Source organism: Sarcophilus harrisii, chromosome 4 (assembly GCF_902635505.1).
Source record: "Sarcophilus harrisii chromosome 4, mSarHar1.11, whole genome shotgun sequence".
NCBI lineage: Eukaryota > Metazoa > Chordata > Mammalia > Dasyuromorphia > Dasyuridae > Sarcophilus > Sarcophilus harrisii.
This window is the reverse complement of record NC_045429.1, coordinates 333,509,309-333,533,184: the sequence shown is the minus strand read 5'-3', so window position 1 is coordinate 333,533,184 and position 23,876 is coordinate 333,509,309. Positions and strand designations below refer to the sequence as shown.

General features: G+C 45.2%; 1 protein-coding gene across 9 annotated transcripts in view; it reads left to right on the top strand.

Moving 5' to 3' along the window:
* SRCIN1 (SRC kinase signaling inhibitor 1) overlaps positions 1 to 23,876 on the top strand; it is a 121,046-nt gene that overhangs the window by 82,016 nt on the left and 15,154 nt on the right. For 6 of the 9 annotated variants that reach the window (XM_031966145.1, XM_031966148.1, XM_031966147.1 and 3 more), the window contains 15 exons: positions 158 to 353; positions 1,031 to 1,229; positions 2,319 to 2,412; positions 4,623 to 5,473; positions 6,150 to 6,242; positions 6,900 to 6,943; positions 8,746 to 8,933; positions 10,205 to 10,380; positions 15,452 to 15,582; positions 18,247 to 18,394; positions 18,743 to 18,989; positions 19,579 to 19,810; positions 20,177 to 20,331; positions 22,110 to 22,262; positions 22,877 to 22,996. In XM_031966145.1, the coding sequence (XP_031822005.1) occupies positions 158 to 353; positions 1,031 to 1,229; positions 2,319 to 2,412; positions 4,623 to 5,473; positions 6,150 to 6,242; positions 6,900 to 6,943; positions 8,746 to 8,933; positions 10,205 to 10,380; positions 15,452 to 15,582; positions 18,247 to 18,394; positions 18,743 to 18,989; positions 19,579 to 19,810; positions 20,177 to 20,331; positions 22,110 to 22,262; positions 22,877 to 22,996 (3,027 nt within the window). The remainder of the gene's footprint in view (positions 1 to 157; positions 354 to 1,030; positions 1,230 to 2,318; positions 2,413 to 4,622; positions 5,474 to 6,149; positions 6,243 to 6,899; positions 6,944 to 8,745; positions 8,934 to 10,204; positions 10,381 to 15,451; positions 15,583 to 18,246; positions 18,395 to 18,742; positions 18,990 to 19,578; positions 19,811 to 20,176; positions 20,332 to 22,109; positions 22,263 to 22,876; positions 22,997 to 23,876) is intronic. The other 3 variants (XM_031966152.1, XM_031966151.1, XM_031966153.1) reach the window with 1 other exon arrangement.

The following is a 23,876-nucleotide window of genomic DNA, read 5'->3' as shown; positions in this document are numbered from 1 at the left end:
ATTATTTCGGAGGGTCCCTTCCAGTTCTAGATCTATGAGTTCTAGATCATAGAGTTAGAACTATGTCTTTAGAATCAGGGAGGAAGAACAGAATGAGTTGGGAGGTGCTGATCAAGGCTGTTATTTTGTATTCCACTCTCTCCTCTCCGTCCCCTAGACTCGAAGCTCTCGACACTCACAGGGTGCCCAGCCAGGGCTGGCTGACCAGGCAGCTAAATTGTCCTTTGCCTCTGCCGAGTCACTGGAGACCATGTCGGAGGCTGAGCTGCCCCTCGGCTTCAGCAGGATGAATCGATTCCGCCAGAGCCTGCCCCTCTCTCGATCTACTAGCCAGACCAAACTCCGTTCCCCAGGTACTTTTCCCAGTTCGTTCCTTCCCTGCCTCTGCCCTAATATGTCTCTGTTCACCCTACCCTCAACCCTTTTCCAGAGTCAGAGAGTGTTAGAGGTAAATGGAATTTTGTAAATCCAGCCTCATGAAATTGTCCGGAGACACGTATTTCAGCACTGCAAATTCCAACATTTTTTCCCACTCAGTGCTTCCTCTGACCCTAGCCCCTCCCTCCTTGCCCTCAGCCCTTCTTTCCCCTTTCTCTTTTATTTTCTCTTTCCTCCTCCAGCTTCTCTTTCCCAAATTCCTCAAACCCAACTCCTTTCTATCCATTCCTTTCTCTCTGGGGATTCTCTTGGGACCCAGCAGGGAAGATGAATAGAGGGGGGGAAACAAGGTCACCAGTGGTATTAGAGCAGTGGTTGTATGTGACCTCCATATTGCCCATTCAGATTTCTCTCACAACTGCTCCCCAGGAGCTAGTGTTGAAATGCCTTAAAAGAGCACACAGCCCTGTATAGTGCATACAGACAGAGGCTACATGTAACTGCATTGCCTATTCCCCCACCTTTCTTTCCCTTTGCTTCCTGGAAAGTTTTCCTTTCATGACTCCCCTAGCTCTTTTCCCAGCAGGCTAGGTGGGGAGGTGGGTCCAGGACCAGGGGCTATGACTGACTCCCTGTATTTTGCCCCTCCAAGGGGTGCTATTTCTGCAGTTTGGGGAAGAGACTCGCCGGGTGCACATCACCCACGAGGTCAGCAGCCTGGACACCCTCCATGCCCTCATTGCCCACATGTTCCCACAGAAGCTTACCATGGGCATGCTCAAGTCACCCAATACAGCCATTCTCATCAAGGATGAGGCTCGAAACATCTTCTATGAGCTTGAGGATGTCCGGTAAGGGGACCGGGCTTGGGAGCGACATTTAGACCCCAGGGATTGGTTTGTTTTCCTCCTCACTTAAAGGCAAAAGGTGAAGGAATTCCTCTAGCTCTTTCCCTCTGTGGGAGAGGGAGATGATATGAAGGCAAGTTCCCCTTTAGAATGTAAGGGCCTTGTTGGTAGGGATTATTTCATTCATTTTATTTGTAGTGCCTAGCATATCAGCCTATGGATTAACTGATGTGTAGATGTTATACTTGCACAGATCCTCTTCTGATTCTTGGGTCAGAGTGTCTGGACTCCTAGGTCCTTATCCAGCCCCTTTCATTCCATATACTATCAATCTCTGTAATGAGATGATGATGATGATGATGGTTAACCACTCATCTGTATATAGTGTTTTCATTCATTGAATGAAGAATGAAGTTTGGGGAAGTTGTAGTCAGTAAAGATTTTTGAGAGAGCATTTCTGGGTAAAATATAACCAACTTTACCAACCATTGCTAGCAAGTAGATTAACACAAATAGATCATTTATTTGTTCTCTGAACACCAAAGAAACCTAACATAAGAAAACTTTAATACTTACAAAACTTTTGGTAAAAGGGATACACCTGAGAGTGAAAATCAACTCTGATTGGTTATTAATCAAAGAATAGATATTATAGAGATGGGTTTATTCTAATAAGGGGCTAGGGGGACATGATTCTGATCACTTGATTTGGGTCAAAGAGATTTATCTATACCCAAATTACTCGGCTAGGGTAATCTAGATAAAAGAGAGAATCTACATTTCCCCAGACCTATCTGAGTAAAACTGACTGGACTGGAATCTATCAATTCACCTAAACTAAAATTTCTTAGCCTTTTGAAAAGATCTGAGTTTTCCATCTCTATATGAGCCCTGCACTTCAAAGGCTGCTTGAATAACCTCCAGAGGCTGATTTCTGAATGAGCAAGTAGAAAAGGGAAAAAACTTGGCTCTAATTCAATACTTGGTTATTAATACAAGAGAAATAGTAATTTCTCTCAAAGTTCGGTGAGGAGCACTCAATCTGTGTCTGTATTTGGATTGAGGGTCAGTGACACCTTCATCTCTCCCCAGGGACATTCAAGATCGAAGTATTATCAAGATTTACAGGAAGGAACCACTCTATTCAGCCTTTCCTGGCTCCCACCTCACTAATGGGGATCTTCGGGTAAGGACCCAGGGTACTAAAGCTGGGGAAAGGTCAGTGAAGAGACATTTAGAGAGACTCATGAGGCACCTGGGGGGAATATCATTGGAAGAAAGGAAAATGCAAGCATTTATGAAGTGCTTACTATATGCCAGACACTGTGCTAAGCACTTTACAAATATTATCTCACTCGATCCTCACAACAATCCTGAGAGGTAGGCACTATTATCCCCATTTTGCATTTGAAGAAATTAAGATATTCAAAAGATAAATGATTTTTCTAGGATTACCCAGCTAATAGGTTTCTAATGCTGGATTTGAACTTGGATCTTCAAGTTCAGTGCTCAATTCACTGCACCACTTAGCTAGTTGCCTCTGAGACCTAGTTTGGAAAAAATTATATGGCAGAAACCTGGGAGGTGAGACATAAGTCTTGGATGATAGAAGAGAGAGCTAATTTCATGAGGCTGTGGGAGAAAGTGGACCCAACATTTGTTACTACCATACTGGCCCTCAGTCCTATGCTTCTACTCTACCTGACCCTTCTGGGGTCCTTTCTGAGGACACCCCATTGTTTCTTCATCTACCTTTCTACCAGCACTGAGCAGAAGAATCCTTTATGGGAATGGGATTAAGTAAATAAGCCAAAATTGCAGTAGGAGAGATTGAGGGCAGATAGCAAGAAGGATCTCTCCAAAGTCAGAGCAAATTATTCTAAATCTGATGGCATTTTCTCAGGCTTCCTCTATGAAATAGTAAGCTTTCAACACTGTTCACTGCCTTCTCTTGAGTAGCCTCTATTTTCTTTGACTTTGTTCCCCCCCGAGTTGTCTTCCTGACTGCTGTTTCTCTGCTAGATCTTAATCCATCCTTCTGCCTACTAAGTGTGGGTATAGCTCAAGGCTCCATCTGCATCCTTCTCTCTTCTTTCTTTAAGCCCTTTCTTGGGTCCCATGGGTCCAATTATTATCTCTACAAAGATGAATCCCCAAATCTATTTATCTAGATCCAGTCTCTCTGCTGACCCCCCATCCCAGCTGCCTGTTGGACAGCTCCACCTGGAAGTCCAGTTGGCATCTCAAACTCAATATATCTGAAACTAAGGCTTAACTCATTTTCCTCCCTTCACCCTCACCTGCCACTCAAGAATTCTTTGTTTCTCTTGAGGCTACCACAATCCTTTTAGTTACCTAGCATTGCAGCCTTGAAGTTATTCTCAACTCTTCCTTATTCTCTTACATACAGCAGTTGCCAAGGCTTTTATATAGCTCATTTATTCCCCTATCTCCACTCACATGATCATCACCCTAATTCATTCCTTATCACCTCTTACTTAAACTACTGCAGTGCTCTCCTGATTGGTGTGGCTGCTTCTAACTCTTCTCCATCTTCCACATAACTTCCAAAATAATATTGCAAAAGAAAAATCTCCTGCTCAAAAAGCTTCAGGGGCTCCCTGGTGCTGCTAGGATGAAAGATAAAATTCCTCAGCCTAGCGTTACTTGGCTCCATCCTCCTGCCTTATTTTCAGGACTCCCTGAATTCTGCCTTCCATCCCCAGTGCTTGTTCACTGTCCCTGAACCAACATTCTGTCTTCCACTCTTTTCCTTATACCCCCTGTTTAATATACTCCCATCTCTTGGGGTGAGTCTTAGAGAAAACAACTCAGATTCTAAGTGTCACCTCCTTTCCTGATGCTCTTGGGGGCCGTCTCCTGCCAGAGATTACTTCGTATTTATTTATTTTTTTCTCATGTTAGTCCTTCCCTTAGAATGTAAGCTTCTTGAGACGGGGCTGTTTCAGTCTGTCTTCCTATTCCCAGAGCTTGTCTCAATGCTTTACAAATATAATCATAACAACAATAAAAGAAGCATTTATATAAGTGCCTACTATGTGCTAAGCACTTTACAATTATTTTCTTATTTGATTCTCACCCTAGTCCTGGGTGAGGGAGATGCTGTTATTAATTCCCATTTTCCGGATGCAGAAACCAAGGCAAACAAGTTAAATAACTCTCTCTACGCCACTCACTTAATCTCTGAAGTCATGTTTGAACTGGACTTTCTTTATCAGTGTTGTAGCCCTGCCCCTGAGCTCCACAGAGCACATCTGTGAGAGATGTGGAATTTTCAAACTGCATCTCAAGGAACAAGCTCAGGGGTGGGAGGAGGGCTTAGCTCAGGGGTGGATTTGAGGTGGGGTATGGGATTGGATGTTCTGTCTCCCACAGAGAGAGATGGTCTACGCCTCCCGGGAGTCGTCTCCTACCCGTCGCCTGAACAACCTTTCCCCGGCCCCCCATCTGTCCTCTGGCTCCCCACCTCCAGGCCTGCCCTCTGCCTCTCCTTCCCGGTCCAGGCTCTCCTACGCAGGGGGCAGCGGGGGCCGCCCCCCGTCCTATGCTGGCAGCCCCGTCCACCACTCAGACAGGCTGGGGGGGGTACCCCCTGCCCCTGGTGTCTCCCCCAGCCCCAGCGCCATCTTGGAGCGGCGGGATGTGAAGCCTGATGAAGACCTGGCGGGCAAGGGTGGCGGGGTGATGCTAGTGAAAGGGGAGGGCCTCTATGCAGATCCCTATGGGCTGCTCCACGAGGGGCGACTGAGCCTGGCCTCGGCCGGAGGGGACCCCTTTGCTTACCCCGGTGGGGGACTCTACAAACGGGGCTCGGTGCGGTCCCTCAGCACATATTCTGCCACCGCCCTGCAGTCTGACCTGGAGGATTCCCTGTACAAAGCGGCCACTGGCAGCGGCGGGCCACTCTATGGGGACGGCTTTGGCTTCCGCCTGCCCCCTGCTTCTCCCCAGAAACTGGTGGACGTGGCAGCACCCCCGGGCGGCCCCCCACCTCCCCACAGCCCTTATTCCGGGCCTCCTAGCCGCTCCTCTCCCGTCAGGCAGTCTTTCCGCAAGGACTCTGGATCCTCATCCTCGGTTTTTGCTGAGAGCCCCGGGGGCAAGCCACGGGGTGGGGGGGGTGCTTCATCTTCCGGGGTGCCCCCATCAGAGCTTTTCCCAGGGCCTGGGGAGCGCCCACTGGCAGGCTTTGGGCCTCCGGTGCCAGCCAAGGATACGGAGACCAGGTAAGGGGGGCTGGGGCCAGGGCTTGGCTACTGGCCAGATCCTCTCCTGGGCTGAGTGGGTATTTATTTGGGGGGGGGGGAGTTTTGCATTTGAGTATGTGTGTGCAGTGAGTATATGTTAGTGTATGAGTTTGTGCAAGGGACAGGAGGTCGGGTGTCCCCCATGCTGAGTAGGCTCCTGAAGGTCCTTTGGGAAGGGGCCCTGGGACCCAGAGAGAAGTACTAAGGGTCACCAGGGTTACAGTCTGAAAGAACAGACAAAAAGAAATGAGGAAGAAGGGCCCCATTTGGTCTAGAGCCTTTTGTCTCCTCCATCCCTGATCAGCCTCTCTCCAAAGGGGGCCTCAGCACAGAGACAAGGGGACAACACTAGCCCCAGATCTTCTCTTCCACTTCTTTGTACCATCTCCCCCCTTCCCAACCCTATTGTGGGCCTGGGCATGGGATTTGATGAAAGGGAAAAACCAGCTGGTCAAAATGAATGGTTTTTAGCTTGTCATTTAAAAAAAAATTATTCAGGCCCATAAATAGAGAGAGGGGAGTTTGTGTGATAGAGACCCACCCCAGTGGTAGACGAGGGCATCTGAGCTGTGTTTTTACAAGGAGGGGGGGATTTCGGTCTCAGAGCCCTGGCTGGGGTGAGATCTTCACTGAGCCCCTCCTTTCTACATGCTAGGGAGCGAATGGAAGCCATGGAGAAGCAGATTGCAAGTCTGACAGGCCTGGTGCAGAGTGCCCTTCTCCGAGGCTCGGAGGCTGAGACCCCCAGGTAAGGTACCCACCCTCAGCCCAGGGCAGGACTCTTGCATTCGTCCGCCAGTCACTACCCTCGACCCTTTCCCCCAGCTCGCTCTTGGGACATTTGATATAAGTCAAAAACCATTGATTAACCTACACCGTGCTAGACACGTGGAGGCCAAATGATAAACACTCCCTGTCCTCAAGGAGCTTCCATTCTTTTAGGGGGATACAACACACAAAAAAAGGCAAGTATATACATTAAAATTTGAGGAGGGAGCATTTGTGATCTAAGTGATCAGGACACCTCTGAGCCTTCCCCCCCCCCCATTGCCTTAATATATGGGTGCCTCAAACATGTGGGTGATTATCGGCAAGCTGCTCAGTACCATAACTTACTATTCCCTCTCCCATTTTCTTGCCCTCTTCCCCTAGTAATGAGTTTCCTTTTGTCAATCCTCTAAAGGATATATTAGTCCAAAGTAAAAAATATTTAAACAAATGGCAAGGAAAGTCATTTTCTCTCAATTTCCTCTTCTGTTAAAAAAAAAAAAAAAAAGACTTGGTGGGGAGAGGGGTGAGTCTGAATTAGACAGCCTGTAGAATCCCTCCCAGCTCTGACATTCTCGGGTTCTGTGAAAGGGAACCCTCCAGTTATGGCTGATTCTGCTCATCTCCTCTTTCCTAGTGAGAAGATTGAAGGTTCCAATGGGGCAGCAACGCCCTCAGCACGTGAGTGTGCCCCTTTCCTTCTGGCCAACAGTAACCATCCCTGCCAAGGGGAGATTCCTTGTACCAGGCCTGTAACCTTATCGGATACCCAGGGTGTCCTGTGCTCTTCCAAGGACCCTGCTCCTTAGAGGGGCTTCACACTTCTCCCACTGGTTGTTCCATCTCTACAGACTGATAGTTTGGGTGGAGGATGGCTGCAGAATTACAAAATTTAAGATCTGGAAGAGGTTTTAGGGTAGGGGGTTTTATTTTATGTCCATGGACCCCCCAAAGGTCAGTGACTCAATTTTAGGGGTCTAAGAATATTTATTTCAATAGAGTTGGATTTCTCTGTTTTATTTTATTTTATTTCTTAGTTTTATGCCTTTAAAAAACATGCTTCTGAAAGGAAATTCATAAGCATCCCCAGCCTGGGGTCTGTGACACAAAAACCATTTGGTGTGTCTGCTTCAGAATCCATTGATGTAATGATACCCAACCCCACTCTCATTTCATGGTGGTTCTTCAAAGTATTTTTTGTTATATATTCTAAAATCTGAACAAAGGCAGGCAGCCTTAGGAAATCGCTTCAAATAAAACTGTATGTGCCAAACTATTTGCAATAAAAAGGATGATGTGCTTGAACAGAATATTAAGAACTACAGGATGAGGAAAAAGCACTGGGAATGGGGCCAGGAGACTGGGGCTGGTCCCAGCTTGGCCACTTCATTATGTGAGTTTGGACATTTTCATCTTTCTGGGTCTCAGTTTCCTCCTTTGTTAAACCAACAACAACAACAACAAAAAAGCAGTCTTACTCATGCTATATTAGAGTCCCCTTTTTAGTTCTAACTTCCTGAAAAAAGCTTCTTTGCTCTTGAGTCCTTTCTTGATCTTAGTACATTTTAAATGTTGTGTTCAGTCATGTCTGACTCTTCATGACCCCTTTTGGGATTTTCTTGGCAAAGATACTTAGAATGGTTTGCCATTTCCTTCTCCAACTCATTTTACAGATAAGGAAACTGAGGCAAACAGAGTTAAGTGACTTGCCCAGGGTCACATAGCTAGGAAGCTGGATTTGAACTCGGGAAGATGAGATTTCCTAACTCCAGACCTAGAGCTCCTTCCACTTCACTACCTAGCTTCCCTGTTTTTAATAAACATGTATTAATAATAGTCAGCAAGGTGACTCAATAGGTAGAGTGCCAGATCTGCAGTCAGGAAGTCCTGAGTCCTCAGGAAAACCTGAGGTATCATGGTCTTCCAAGCCTGTGTGATTCTTGACAAGTAACTTTGCCTTTTTTAATCTTAATTTTTTCCTCATTTGTAAAATGAGGATAATAATAACACTTACTCTGTGGGGTTGCTATAAGAATTGAATAATATAAAAATTACAAAGCATTTAGCACAGAATAACAATATTACCTAATAAACTATCAATAATAACTAATTTTTATTATTAATAACCAATAATGACCAATATTTATTATTCATAACCAACAATTAATATTTCTCATTAATAATGAAAACTATTTATATAATAAATGATTATATAATTAAATTGCATAGAAAATAAATATATAATAAATATTTATTAATAATCAATACAAATACTAAGAACCTTTTCTGTGCTTGGCTTTGGAGCTCCAAATATATCATCAGTCTACCCTCAAGAAGCTTAGCATCTAACAGGGGACTGTGACTTGTATAGTTTTAACCCTGGGTAAAGACAATGAAGAGCAAAGTCAGGAGGCAAGGGTGGACGTTGCCCTCTTAGAGTGTTTTTCCTAGACTCTCTCTTGTGCCAATCTGTCATCCTGCAGCTTGTGGACTGGGTGGGCGGAGCAGTTCGGCCCCTCCAGTTCCAGCGCCTCCACCCCCTTCAGCCAGCAGCACTCCGGCGGGCCCCCCGACGGCCGTCACCCGTCTACACATGCAGCTGCACCTCCATGACCTACAGCATAATGCCAGTGACCTCCGCAACCAACTCCAGCAGCTGCGCAAAATGCAGGTGGGACTTAGGCCCAAGTGAGTCCCTGGAACACAGTCAAAGGATATGAAACTAGACCCTGGGACTCCAGCTCAGAAAATTCTGGGTTCCTGAGCCCACCTTCTTGCATTCAACATACTTTATTCTCCCCTTCCTTCCTGATAAATCTCCCTTTATTCCCATCAGTCTCTGTCACCGCAGAGTGAGGGCAGGGTTTCTGGTTATAGCTCCGGCCTGCTGCTCTTGGCAGATGGTTCTACCTGGCAGGAGCTGGGCACTGCTGTGCGTAGTTCCTGGGGAGGGAACCACTGCCTTTCAGGTGAGGATAATGCAGAGAGACAGGCCAAGAGGAGGAGGGGGAAACTGCCATCTGGACCGTGGAACAAGAATCACAGCCTTCTGCCTAAAAGATGGTCGGGGTCAGGGCTTAGGAATCCCTAACCTGAGGTGGAACTGTGGTCTTCTGCCTGAAACACTTGGCTCTCAGTTCCTGGCACTCCGCCCTCTGTGTTCCTGCAGTCATTTAACCTACCCTTAGCCCATCCTCCAGGTTCTGAAGCTCCATCTTTCATCCTTCACATTCCTGATTTTGATCCTTCAGTGTCTAACCCTGAGACACATTATCCTGTGCCTCACACTGGGCTCCCTTCTCCTCCAGATGTCCCTGACTCAGGGTCCCCTCTCTCCATATCCCATAGCCTTATCCTTGAGCCCTTCTATCCCTAACCAAAGCTCCTCTTCCCTCTCCGTGGCCCAGAGGCCCTCCTTATATTCCTGACCCCAAGCCTCCTCCTCTCCTAATTTTCCTGACCTAGCGCCACCTGTCTCTAGATACCTGGCCCAGAGTCCCCACCTCTCTATCACCATAGCTTATAGTCACCCTCACATCATTGGCCAAGAGCCCCTCCTCTTCTGTTCCTAGGGCCTTTCGTCCACTATCCCTGACATAGCCAAAGTTCCTCTCTCTTTATCTCTGACCCAGAGTCCCTCCACCCTCCTCCCTGGTACAGAACCTTCCTCAAATCCTGACCAGAGTTTTACTCTCTGCCTCCCCAACCATCCCCCCTCTCTGACCCAGAGTCCCCCACTTCCACATCTGACCCAGAGTCCCCCATTATTTCCACACCTGACCCAGAGTCCCCCATTATTTCCACACCTGACTCAGAGTCCCCCATTTCCACACCTGACTCAGGAGTCCCCCTTACCACATCTCTGACCCTGATAATGTGTAGCTGTGAGGGTTACACCTTTCCATTCTGTCCCCCTCTCATATCCTTCCTGTCTCCCTGTAGCTGCAAAATCAGGAGTCTGTTCGAACCTTGCTGAAGCGCACAGAGGCCGAGCTGAGCCTTCGGGTGTCCGAAGCAGTCCGGAAGCAGGAGGACCCCCTGCAGCGGCAGCGCAGCCTGGTAGAAGAGGAGAGGCTGCACTATCTGAGCGAGGAGGAACTGGTCACTCAGCAGCTCAAGTAAAGGGGGCTTCCTTGGGAGGAGGGAGGCTGGCTGTGGCTCCTGGTTGTTCTGGCCCTGAAAACTTAGTTCTTTCCCACTAGAACCGGAATTGGGGTAGGCACAGGAGGCAGATGACCAAAGCAGCTAGACTCAGTGGTTAGACCACTGGGAAAGGAATCAAGGGGACCTGAGTTCAAATGTGGCCTCAAACCCTTAATGGGCAAATAGGCAAATCACTTCAACTCTGTTTACCTCAGTCTCCTCCCCTGTAGAATGGGGTTAATAACACAGTTACCTCCCAAAGTTCTTGTGAAGATCAAATGAGATGTTTGTTAAGTGCTTACTTAGTATAATGCCTGGAAAATAGTAGGCACTATATAAATGCTTGCTATGGTTATTATTATAATTATCATCATCATTGTTATTATTATCATAGCACAACCCAAAGGCAGAAGGAAGGATGCTATCAGTATGCTGGTGTATGTGGGACCTGTCTGTCTTTAACCAACTTGGGGTATCTGCCTACCATTGGAATTTCTAGGTCAAAGGATATGAAACAAGTGTGTGGTGTGAAGAGTTTGAGGACTGGGTTCAGATCTTGCTTCTGATGCTTGCTTACCTGTGTGACCTTAGTCAAGTTCCTTTACCTGTCTTTACCTTAGTTCCCTCAATTATAACATGGGAGCTTGGACTAGATGTCTCTGGAGGTCCCTTCTGACTGCACACCTGTAAGCCCCTGAATGATGAGGGATACTTTTGAAGATGCCTTTTTCCAAAAGACAATAATAATTTGTATTTCTACGGTGCTGTGAGGTTTCTAAGTCACATTGTGCATAGTAATACTTCAAGGTAGTAAGTTGAGTATCATCATCCCATTTGACAGATGAGAAAAACTGAGGCTCAGAGACCTCGTGGCTCTTGCCTACAATCCTACAGTTAATAAGTAGCAGCATGGTTAATCCAGTCAGCTAGCATTTAATGAGCATTCACTGAGGGCCCAGCACTCCCATGCTGGGGATACTGAGAAGGGCAAAAATGAAGTCTCTTCTCTCAAGGAGGACGCATTTCAGTGTAAGTGTGGTGGAGGAGACAACATATTTGCAAATAACCATGAGCATACGAGATGTACTCAGTGAAAATGGGAAGTAATCTAAGAGGAAAGGCCTCTTGAAGAAGCTGGCATTTGAGTTGAAACTTGAAGGAAGCCAGGGAAGTGAAGCCAGGTATGGGGGACGGCCCAGACAAAGGTCTGGAGTGGGGAGAGGGAACAAACCTCAGGGCCCCTCCCACATGTCACTCAGTACCTCGCTTTTCATATCATTTCACTTTCCAGAGAATCTAAGAGTTTCTCTTGTCATTGGTCAAGTCCTGTGTGTGAGGAAGGAAGCCTCCTTGCCTCCAGGAGACTGGCAGAATGCGGGACTGCAGTTTTCCTAATGAGCCTGCAGGGCACGGGAGCCTTGCCTCAGCTCTGCTTTTGGCCCACAGCCTGGTCTTGCTGTGACCAGTGGGAAGGGTTGCCTGGTGGTTGCAGCTCACCCACTTCCCTTCTCCCAGAGTTGAGAGTGCTCCCGAGCTCCCTGGAGCTGGTACTTTGGGCAGCTGCCCCCGCCGTGTCAGATATGGCCACTAGGGGCAGCGTGATTCCTTGTTCTCTTATTGGAGAGTGGAAAACCTCTCTTCATCTTGCTAAGTCTGGGATGAAGTTCTCAGCTTTGGGTTTTTTTTTTTGAAACTAGGGAACAAAGTATGTTTATGTTGGGGAAGGGGAGAAGGAAAGAGCCTGGAAACCCACTAGCGTACAGAAATGGATGAATTTCTGATCCAAATCTTATGAAAAAAATCAGTTACTTTTAAAGTCTGACTTTAGCAATCAATCAATAAACATGTATTAAGCACTTTCTATGTGCCAGACACCATCATTGTACTCCCCTGTTCCTTTCTTCTCAACCATGAGTGGTTCTGGTGAATGCTTAATAACCTGCTGTCTGCATGGCCTGCTTTTCAATTTAATTTGCATTGTCAACATTTCCCCCAAACTTCCTTAAGCCTACATAATCAACAAAATGATAAATCAAGTCCTTATTTGTAGCATTGGCAGATTTCTAAGGAAGGTGAAAATTAACAACCACCTTCCACTGGAATCAACATATCTTTACCCACAACTTTTCTTGGGAGGAAGGGAAAAGGAAGTTCTGGATTGAAAATTTCAGTTCTGTTCCTAACTATAATTAAGTCACTTAGCCTCTATACCTTAGTTTTCTTTTTTTTTAATAATTTTTTATTTTTCAAAATATATGCAAAGAGTTTTCAACATTCATGCCTGCAAAATCTTGCATTCCAAATTTTTCTTCCTTCCCCTTCCCTAAACAGCAAGGTTAAACATGTACAATTCTTCCAAATATATTTCTATATTTATCATTATGCCTCAGTTTTCTTTCATTGAATTGCCTGGACTCAGTGTCTCTCTATGATATATTAAAAAGAAAACATTTCTCAAGCAGATTCTGCTCCACTCCTCATGATATTCTCTCCATTTTCTTTTGATGGCCTCAGGGTTGTATTCCCCAGCTTTCTTCCAGCTGTCCCTTCTCTCTCATTCCTTCCAACAGGGTTTTTCTTTCCCTGTGTGTTCTCTGGCAGCCACCCCAGCCTCTTCTCAACCCTCTTGTCCCTAAAGGAAGCATAGCCCTCTGGGAATTTCCTGAGGGTTTCTGCTGCCAGCAATCCTTGGGACACAGGCAGGGGTAAAAATAACAAGCATGGGGAGTTATAAAATGCTGACATTCTCAATGCTTCCAGGAGCAAGAGTGCTCTTTGGTATTCTTGGGGATCAGTGGAATGTTCTTCTCCAGATTACATCATCTTTGTATCGTGACCTCCACTCCACTGCGTACCTTTTCTATCCCTTTTATTCCATGAATGACAAATCCACAGTTTCTTTACCCTTCATTGAGAAATATTCCTGTATTCCTCCTCCTTTATTGTGTAACTCTATCAAAGGACTGGACTTCACTTCCTCTAACTGTTAAGTGCAGATAATTATCCCAGACCTACCACCCTCATAAACTAGTTACTAGGAGCAAAATCACAGGGTGTGGGTGAGTGTAGATTGCAAGCTGTCAAACTGTGTCAGAGGAATACTTGGACTCAGTGTCTATTCCTCTAGTGCCTTTCTTCCTTCCTTGTACACAAAGGACAGCTCTCCTAAGATTTCCTCCTAAGAATCTTGTACGCAAGCCCACTTTTTTTAAAGTACTTGAATATTTCTTTAATGTCCCTCCCTATTTCTTTTGGAAATTCAGGAGGCCCTAAATTCAAATTTGATCTCTGCCTTAGTTTCCTCATCTGTATAATGAGGTGGAGAAGGAAATGGCAAACCACTTCAGTATCTTTACTGAGAAAACCCCCAAATGGCACACTATTGAAGCAACTAAACAACAGCAACAACAAATTGTGTGAAGCATATGCTAGGTGCCCAGCATATGAACACAAGACTATATCTCCTTTGCCTACCTCCAGGAATCCCATGTCCTACTGCTTTGGGAGAAACGTATCATCCCACTTAGAATTTATATCTTCACTGGACAGATGTTTCTATCCAGAGATCATTTCCCTCAGGCCCTTTTCCATTCTGACTCATATTTGGTTTTGTTCTAACCTACAACCTGGTAGAGAAACCTAGTTTCCCACAATATCCTTGTGGAGGAGGAGGAGGAAAGAGCTTCAGGCTGGGTGATTATCCAGTTAGGTGGCCTCATAGTGGATTAGAATGCAAAGATTTGATTATTGGCTCAATGTCAACCTGGAAGAATGTCTCTCCTGGCATGTCATAGGGCTCTGTCCTTGTCTTTTCAACCTATAGTATTTATCAACAACAGGAGAATGCTTATCTTATTCTCAGATGATATCAGACCAGATGGGAGAGCTAATATATCAGATGACTGAATCAGAATAAAAATGACTGCCACATATCAGAATGATGGACCACTGTTAAAGCAAGGATGCTTAATGGTCTTTACTTTTTAAAAAATTCCGTTATAGAACTCACAAGATAGGGATACATGATTTGAAAACAGTTCATACGAAAAAGCTTTGGGCATGTTAACTGATTAACTTTGAGTCAAAAGTATAACAACAGACACTCAAGAAACCTTGGAATGAATACATGATTATTGGTTGCATAATGATTGCCCCTCATACCCAGAACACTCTTCCTTCTCAGCTCCACCCATTGACCTTCCTAGCTTTCTTTAGTCCCGATCAAAATTCTATACTTTACGGGAAGCTTTTCCCAACCACTTTTAATTTTATGCTTTACCACTGTTAATTTCTGTAGATTTCTATAATGCTTACTGATTGATGTCATATAATTATATATTAATAGCACTAATGAGTAATAGCTGGAATTTATATGCTACCTTTAAGTTTACAAAGCAGACTTCATTATATTTATTCATGATATCATCATCATCATCATCATCATCATCACTATTACCACTACTACCATCATCATCTAATTATTATTAATAACTAGAATTTATAAAGTACTTTCAAGCTTTCAAGGCTCTTTATATTTCTTTAAATACCTAATTTCATTTGAGATGTTTCTGTATTTCATAGAAATATCAGCTCTGTAAGGAGCTTGAGATGTTTAGCCTGAAGAAGACTTAGGGGAGAACATGATTTTTACCATACATGAGGAAATGGAGGCTAAAAGAGTGGAAATGATTTGCTTAAGATCACACAAGTAGTGTGAGATGAGCATAGATGAGGTTCAAACCCAGATCCTCTGACATGAAATCCAGCACTCTTTTCAATATACCATACTATCTCAAAATAATAATGATAATAATAATAATTCATAAGTCTTGTGTCAAGCTGGATTGGATAACTACAATTCCCTTCAACTTGCATCTCCATGATGTGACTTTTACTTATTTCTTTCTGATTTTGAACTGCTTCGTCCAACTTTTTGTTCTGCCTTGTGTCTATACTAGACCTTGGGCTGCCGAGGGAGGTGGAGAAAGGGCTAGGACTGGGCTGGGAGTGGAGCTTCCTGAGTGCTGGTTTCATCTTTGGTTGTAGTGACCTGGAGAAGTCAGTGGAGAAGATCCAGAAGGATGTATCCCACAACCATCGGCTGGTCCTGGGCCCTGAGCTGGAGGAGAAGGCTTTGGTGCTGAAACAGCTGGGAGAGACCCTCACAGAGCTCAAGTGTGAGTGGGCTTGGGGACTTGCTGGAGGAAGGAGAGTTGGGAGGGGGGTTGAATATTCTCTATAAGATGGAAGAATATAGAGATTATACTATATATAGCTACAGATATCTCTATATATAGATATCTATATGTATGTAAATATCTATAGCTCTATCTCTATGTATGAATGTATATATCTACATATCTATGTATATATATATATGTATAGCTCTATATGTATATTTATTGATATCTACATATGTATGTATGTATCTATCTATAGCCTTATACCTATATGTATATCTATCCAATTTGCTATCTATATATGTATGTGTGTATATATATCTAACTACAGCTATATCTATATGTATGTATGTGTGTATATATCTATATTTCTATAGCTCTATCTCTGTGTGTATATGTGTGTATGTAGCTATATCTATATGTATATATAGATAATTTTTCTATCTTTATGTATCTATATATGTATGTATATATCTATAGCTATACATATGTGTATATGTATAGCTAAACTACAGCTATCTATATATGTATGGATGTATATCTAACTATAGCTATATCTCTATTTAAATGTTTATATATTGATATTAATATCTATTTCTATCTATAGATTATGCATGTGTGCACATATCTTTCTATATATCTATATATGTATGTGTGTATATATCTGTCTATATCTATGTGTGTATGTCCATCTATAACTCCATCTCTATCTATTTATGTGTGTATTTATTGATATCTATGTCTATCTATATGTATATATGTGTATATATATTTTTTCTCTATGTGTATGTATATATGTATAGCCCTGTCTCTATCTATTTATATATGTATGTGTGTGTATATATAACTAACTATAGTTATATCTATTTATGTGTGTGTATATATATATATATATATATAGCTCTATCTCTATGTGTATATATATATGTGTGTGTGTATATATCTGTATCTAAATGTATATATATATATTGATATTAATACTATTTCATTTGATATTCACAACAATTTTGGGAGGTAGGTGCTATTATGATTCCCAGTTGAGAATTCTGAAGTAAGCTGAGGTTAAGTGACTTGCCCAGAGTCATATAGCTAGTAAATATGAACTCATCTTTGAATTCAGGTGTTCGTGCTCTCAGGCTCAGTACTGTAGTCACACTCTATCTAATTGCCTCTCTCTGATCCTCCTATCCCCACAATCAGCGCGAAATAGATTATTGTAGAGAGCTGTCTTAGTTTGGTCATTCATGAAGGAAAGTAACGTCCAGCAGGATTTAACTGAAAGCTTAGATGGTCACATCACTAAGACAGGGTTCTTCATAAAGAAAGGGGAAGGAAGACTGGAACAAGTTATTTTTGCTCGTATATATTGGACAAAAAGACTATATACATATTGGACAACCTATTGGACAAAAGGACTATAGATATAGGTATAAATATATCTATATATACATGTGTGTATATATAGGGAGATATATGTATTTCTTTTTTTCATATACACACACATATTTGTTAGTATAGTCTAGATTCCTCTCCATTTCCCTTTTCTTTCTTTTCCCCATACTTCATAACAGAAGTTCTTTATCTGAACTTGCTTTTTAAAAATACTTAGATAACTGTATTTCAGTAAAATTGATTTTTTTAATCCTATATATTTTATTTATGTATTTAAAACATTCATCTGAGAAGGAAACTATAGATTTTTACAGACTGCCAAAGGAGTCCACAATCCCAAAAAGTTAAAAACCCTACCTTATGACAATTTTTTTTTCTTTCTTTGAGACTATTTCCCTATTTCTCACCTGGGGCTGGATATACACCAGCCACTCATGGACTAACTCTACTGCCAAGCAGCCCTTGAGTTTTAACTTGCTCTGTTTTTAGCCTGGGTCTGTTCATCCCTCCTTAGGCAGAATGGTGGCCCTTCATCCCCTGGGCACTCATCCCACTGGTTTGGGACTTAGTGCAGAGACAGCCAATCGGCTTTAGCTCAACTGAAGCTCAGAACGGCTGGACTCAAGCGATTCACCCATCTCAGCCTCCTCCAGCAGCAGGGGCCACAGGCATGTACCACCATACCTGCTTCAGATAATTTTTTTAAAAGTAAAAGAGGAAGAAGGTAAAATAGTTTAAGGGGAACTAATCAATCAGTTCCTTAATCAATATACACAAAGTGTGACATTATACGCAACATTCCACACCTGTGGAACACTCCCCCAACCTCTGCAAAGAGGTGGGGGAATGAGAAAAACTGAAGGGCAGCTGAATCTCACAGTGGGTCTAGAGTCAGGAAAACCTAAGTTCAAATCTGACTCCAGACACTTCCTAGCTGTGTGACCCTAGGTAAGTCACTTCACTTTGTGTGCCTCAGTTTCTTCATCTATAATATGAACTGGAGAAGGTACGAGAAAACCATTCCACTGTCTTTGTCAAGAAAACCCACAAAAAGGGTTACAACAAAAGGAGAAAGGACTTCTTAATAATAAGGCTATTATATATAATAATAATAATAATAAGGCTAAAAGTACCTCCCTAGAGATGTAGTTGGTTTCCTTTCAGCTGCTGGGTGATAGAACCAGTGCCTCTGGATTGTCCTAGATGGTCTCTGTGGTATGGGGATACCCTTCCTACATGCTTGCGTTTACTCCCCATCTCTCTCTCCAGCGCAATTCCCTGGGCTGCAGAGTAAGATGCGAGTTGTTCTCCGGGTGGAGGTCGAGGCAGTCAAGTTCCTGAAAGAGGAGCCCCAGAGACTGGATGGGCTTCTCAAGCGCTGTCGAGGGGTCACTGACACACTGGCTCAGATCCGAAGGTCGGTCTATCCCCCACTCTTCCTGGGGGTCACCCCCATACCGGCCCAGATACCCAAGCCAGCCTTGATCCTGGGACTTCCCCTACCCCAGGGAATCATTCTGGCCCCACGTCTGAAATCAGACCATGCTCAGCTTCCCCTCTGCATTCTATCTGCTAGTTCCCCTCCACCAAAGACACTTCTGCATGGCCTACAGGTGTCCCATTTAAACCTAGTCACTTTGCTTTGTGTCCCTCTCTGTGACCCTGGAGAGCTGGAGATCCTCTCCCAAGCCAGAGGACATGGGAGCCCCAGGGGGGAGGACAGGCAGGGATTGCCCAAGGGCCTCACAGCTACCTGTCTCCTCAGGCAAGTGGATGAGGGTACCTGGCCCCCTCCCAACAACCTCCTGAGCCAGTCTCCAAAGAAAGTGACAGCTGAATGTGACTTCGGCAAAAGCCTGGACTTCGAGGTGCCACCCCCCAGCCCTCCCCTGAGTCTCCATGAGCTGGGGGGGCCTGGCGAGGGCACTGCTCACACGCCCAAGGGGGGCAATCCCTCCAGGGGCCCTGAAACGCCCAGCAAGAGAAGCGTGGACAAAGCTGTGTCTGTGGAGGTGCTTGGGCTATCAGGGACATGCATGTCGAGCTTCCTGCCCCTTATTGGTCCGGGGTTAAGGGTGAGGGAGTGTATGGCCAAGGATGGAGGCAGGGATGGAGAAAGTCGCTGGAAATGTAGAATTCGCCACAGCTTCCCAAGGGGACATCTGAGTGTCTCCTGTCCCAGAGATACCTTTTTGTCTTTTTTAAAAAATCCCTGTACTTAACACAGTGCCTGGCACAAAGAAGGTACTTAATAATTTTATATATATATATATATACACACACACACACACACACACACACACACATACACACATGTATACACACATATGCTTGTTGACTAATTAACTAATGAAGCCTCCAGGGCTTCATTAAACACTTTAAAAAGTATAAAATGATTGAATCTCCTTAGGTTCTTGAGCCTGTTACCTTTTTGAGGGGAATAGCAAAGCAGTGTTTTTGATCCTCCCATTCTTAGCTGTGCTGTTTTCAAGGGATCCCACCTAGGGGTTTGTTAGGAGGAAGCAGAAGTGGTTAAAAAAAATTGTGGAAGGTCAGCTTTGAGTCTGGTCTCCTCCTCAGCTCTCCCCTTCCTCCCCCCAGGCAGCTGAGAGGGACTGGGAGGAAAAGAGGGCAGCCCTGAGCCAATACAGTGCCAAGGACATCAACCGGCTGCTGGAAGAAACGCAGGCAGAGCTGCTGAAGGCCATCCCAGACCTGGATTGTGCAGGGAAACCTCGGGGGCCGGCCCCAACCCCTGAGCACAAGCCCTCCAAAGCCCCTCATGGTCAGAAGGCAGCCCCCCGTGGAGAGGCCAGTGGGCGGAGGGGCTCAGGTAGGGGAGGCCCAGCCCAAGAGCTGGGCAAGGGCCTGACCGAGGGAGGGGCTTCCCTGCTCTGGCGAGGGCCGCTATCCTCGGGAAGCTGCAGTCTGATAAAAGAGGCGCAGTTTTTGCCCAGCAGTGTGAGAGGGAGCGGGGTAATATACAGCATGGAGAAGAGAAAGCTGAATGATTAGGCTCTGAGCTGAGAATGGCCTCAGGACTCGGGGCAGGGGGCCAGGGGCTTTCCCCTCCCTCTGCTTCTTTTCTGGGATCAGACCAAGAGAACTAAGCCCTGGACGAGTAGTTCCTTCCCCTTTGGAATGCCATGAGTGCCCCCCTGGCTCCCAGGGGATGGAACCCTTCCCCTTCTGTCTCTAGATGAGCTGACCGTGCCCCGATACCGGACAGAAAAGCCTTCGAAGTCGCCCCCGCCACCTCCTCCCCGCCGGAGCTTCCCCTCCTCCCACGGCCTTACCACCACCCGCACTGGAGAGGTCGTGGTCACCAGCAAGAAAGACTCGGCCTTCATCAAGGTATGGCGTCCGGGCGGGGACACGCGGGAGGTTTTCCCTTCGGCCTAGAACAGGGCAGCCTGCAGGGAGAGGGAAGGTGCCTTTAGAATGTGGGGAACCAATAATCTTGTGATAGAGAGAGCCCCCTACCCCCAGAGAGAGTGCGAGGACTGAGTGCAGACCACAACGTGGCTTTCTCTCTGTTTGCTGGCATTTTGTTTTCTTTCCCAGTTTTTTTTTTTTTCCTTCTTGATCTGATTTTTCTTGTGCAGCAAGATAAACTGCTTAAATATGTATGCATATGTTGGATTTAACATATGTATTGGATTACCTGCCATCTAGGGGAAGGAGGGGAAATTTTAGAACGTAAGGTTGTTAATGTTGAAAAATTACCCATGGATGTGTTTTGAAAATAAAAAGCTTTAATAAAAAAATAGAATGTTGGGAACTTCTGACTTAGGGGAGCAAGGCTTTGTGAGGGACAAAGCCCTGGTCCCATCTGGAGGCAGGAGGATGCTTAAGATGACTTCTTTGGATCCTTCCAGATGTGGAAGGAGAATCATCCCTAGACTAGAGCAAAGGGAGGAAGGGGGGAAATTGAGGCTGGAATAGGGACAATGAAAGCAATATTTAATGCCATTCTTGAACATTAGGTGATGTCATAGTGCACTAAAGTGAGGAAAACTTATCTTCCCGAGTTCAAATCCAGCTTCAGACACCTACTAGCTGCATGATCTTGAGCAAATCACTTTTTTTCTTTTAAATTTGACAAAGGTGATTTTTATTTGTGTTTTTGATGTTTTATTAGTCAAGTTTCAATAGGTTGCCAATTTATCAACATAAAGTACCTACTGTATTTCAAGTACTGTGCTAAGCACAAGAATAATAAAAGAAGCAAAAGATAATTTTTTCTTTCAAGGATTTCAGTCTCCTCTCTTTCCTTTTTTTTTTTTTTTTTAATTATGGCTTTTTATTTACAAGTTATATGCATGGGTAATTTTACAGCATTGACAATTGCCAAACCTTTTGTTCCAATTTTTCCCCTCCTTCTTCCATACCCTCCTCCCAATGGCAGGTTGACCAATACATGTTAAATATGTTAAAGTATATATTAAATACAATATAAGCCTACATGTCCAAACAGTTATTTTACTGTACAAAAAGAATCAAACTTTGAAATAGTGGAGAATTAGCCTGTGAAGGAAATAAAAAAAGCAGGCAAACAAAAATAGAGGGATTGGAAATTCTATGTAGTGGTTCATAGTCATCTCCCAGAGTTCTTTCACTGGGTGTAGCTGGTTCAGTTCATTACTGCTCTATTGGAATTGATTTGGTTCATCTCATTGCTGAGGATGGCCAGGTCCATCAGAATTGATCATCATATAGTATTTTTATTGAAGTGTATAATGATCTCCTGGTTCTGCTCATTTCACTCAGCATCAGTTTGTGTAAGTCTTGAGCAAATCATTTAAACCTGCTTGCCTCAGTTTCCTCATCTGTAAAATGAGCTGAAGAAGAAAATGGCAAACCCCTTCAGTAGATTTGCTGAGAAAACCCCAAATAAGGTCAGGAAGAGTTGGTACAACTGAACAACAATAAAAGTGAAATTTTAGGACAAGGAGTGGGATGGGATAGACCCTTCTTTAAACTTTAAGACATTTTATCTTAGAGAGAGAGGTTGTATAAGGTACAGGGGATGAAAAGAGAGGCAAATAGGGTAACAGGGAAATTGGGTCTGAGGGTGGAGGGGGTGCAGGTGCTAATATTGGGCTCCTTAATGTACCTGGGGTCACTTCCAGAAGGCAGAGTCAGAGGAGCTGGAGGTCCAGAAGCCCCAAGTGAAACTCCGCCGGACAGTGTCTGAGGTGGTCCGTCCAGCCTCCACGCCTCCCATTATGGCGTCAGCCATCAAGGATGAAGATGATGAAGACCGAATCATTGCGGAGTTGGAGGTATGTGACAGGGTCCACCCTGGCCTCCAGGCTCCTGTACAACAGCTCCCTCCATGCCTATGGAAGGCCAAGAGAGCCAAACTCCCGGCTTTTGCCCTGGCTCTGTCCCAAGTCTCTGGGCTAACTATGAATAACAATATCCTCCTTTTTGCCTTAGTTCCCTCAGCCCCACCCCATGTAAGGTGCGAGGAGGACTTCTGATTCCCTTCCTGAATCAGACTTGGAGGACTGAGATTGATAGGAAATGTTTTTCATATTCTCTTCAAGCATTTTGGGATTTCTATAGCTAAGTACTTGGAGATCTCTCATACCTAAAAGCTCTGAGATTGAAGAAAGAGAATAAATAGCTTGTGGGGGGTAATACTGTGTCCTCTGGAAGGGAGGAGAAAAGAGGGAGAACCAGAGTTTGTTTTTCTTTTTTAAGCAGCCCTGCAAGCTTAAGAGAGATTAGCCAATCCTTGGTTGTTCTTCACCTTCCCAAACAAGGCTGGGGACCTAGATTAGTGTCCCTGATGCTCCTCAGGGGTCCCTGACCAAAGGCAGCTGAATGGCCCCCCGGCCCCCAATATTTAGATTCCCTCCTCCAAGCCCATCCCAACCTTCTGCCTCCTCAGGTGTTTGAGAGAAGTTCAGTGCCCCTCTCCCCCATGCCCCGCTGCCAGCCGTTCCCAGCCTCGCTCTCTCCCCAGGAATCAGGGCCCCTGGGGGTCTCCATCCTGGGCTCCCCACGGAAGGTAACCAGCCTGAGCCTCTTAACCGCTGTCTCTCTGCCTGTCCCTTCACAGCCTCCGCTGCCTCCACTGCCTCTTTCACGCTAATACTCTAACCAGCTAACACGCTGCTCACCTGCTCACAGTCTCCTCCAAGCTCTCAGTCACTGACCCAAATGATACTTGCGGACTTGCCCTCACACCACCACTAAACACTTAATCTTTCCTTGGCAGCCTCCCCTTCCCCTGGGGGAGCCCCAGGAGGAGTCTCCATTCCCTGCCGGCCTTCAGCTGGGCCCAGGATCCTCCTGGGCTTCTGGTCCTCCATCTTTCATGGTCTGACCCACGGCCTCTGTCCCTCTGGGGCCGGATGAGACTGGGTCTCCTCTCCTGCTTTGTCTCTCTGTAAGGGCTCCAAGACGGGGAGGGGGAGGAGGCTGCTCCTTGGCCTCTACTCCCCATTTTGGCCTCTTCTCGCTCACTTTGGTCCAAGGAGACCATCTGAGACATTTAAGTTTCTTGGACCTAATTTCCTTGTCTGTGAACCTAGGTTCCTGGGAGCTCCCAGAGCTTCTCTTGGCCATTGGTCCTGTCATCTGTTAGAATCTGGAAGTTTTTCCTTCTCCCTAAGCTTGGTTCCTGCTGCTGCCTCACTTGCAGACCTTTTTCCTGGCTTCTGCCCTTTCTGGGGACTCTGGGATGCTTTTGCTATGGGAGGATGCTGTTGGTATAAGAAGGGGACGTCTGGGGAACTTGGATGCTCTCAGCTGAGGAAAGTCGCCTCCAGGACTAGAGGAGGGGACAGCGCTCCTTTGCTTAATGTTGCTCCAGACTGGAGTCTGACTTCCATTCTGGCTGCAAGCTCCAAGGCTTCCATTCCTCTCCAAGGAACGGGGGGCCTTGG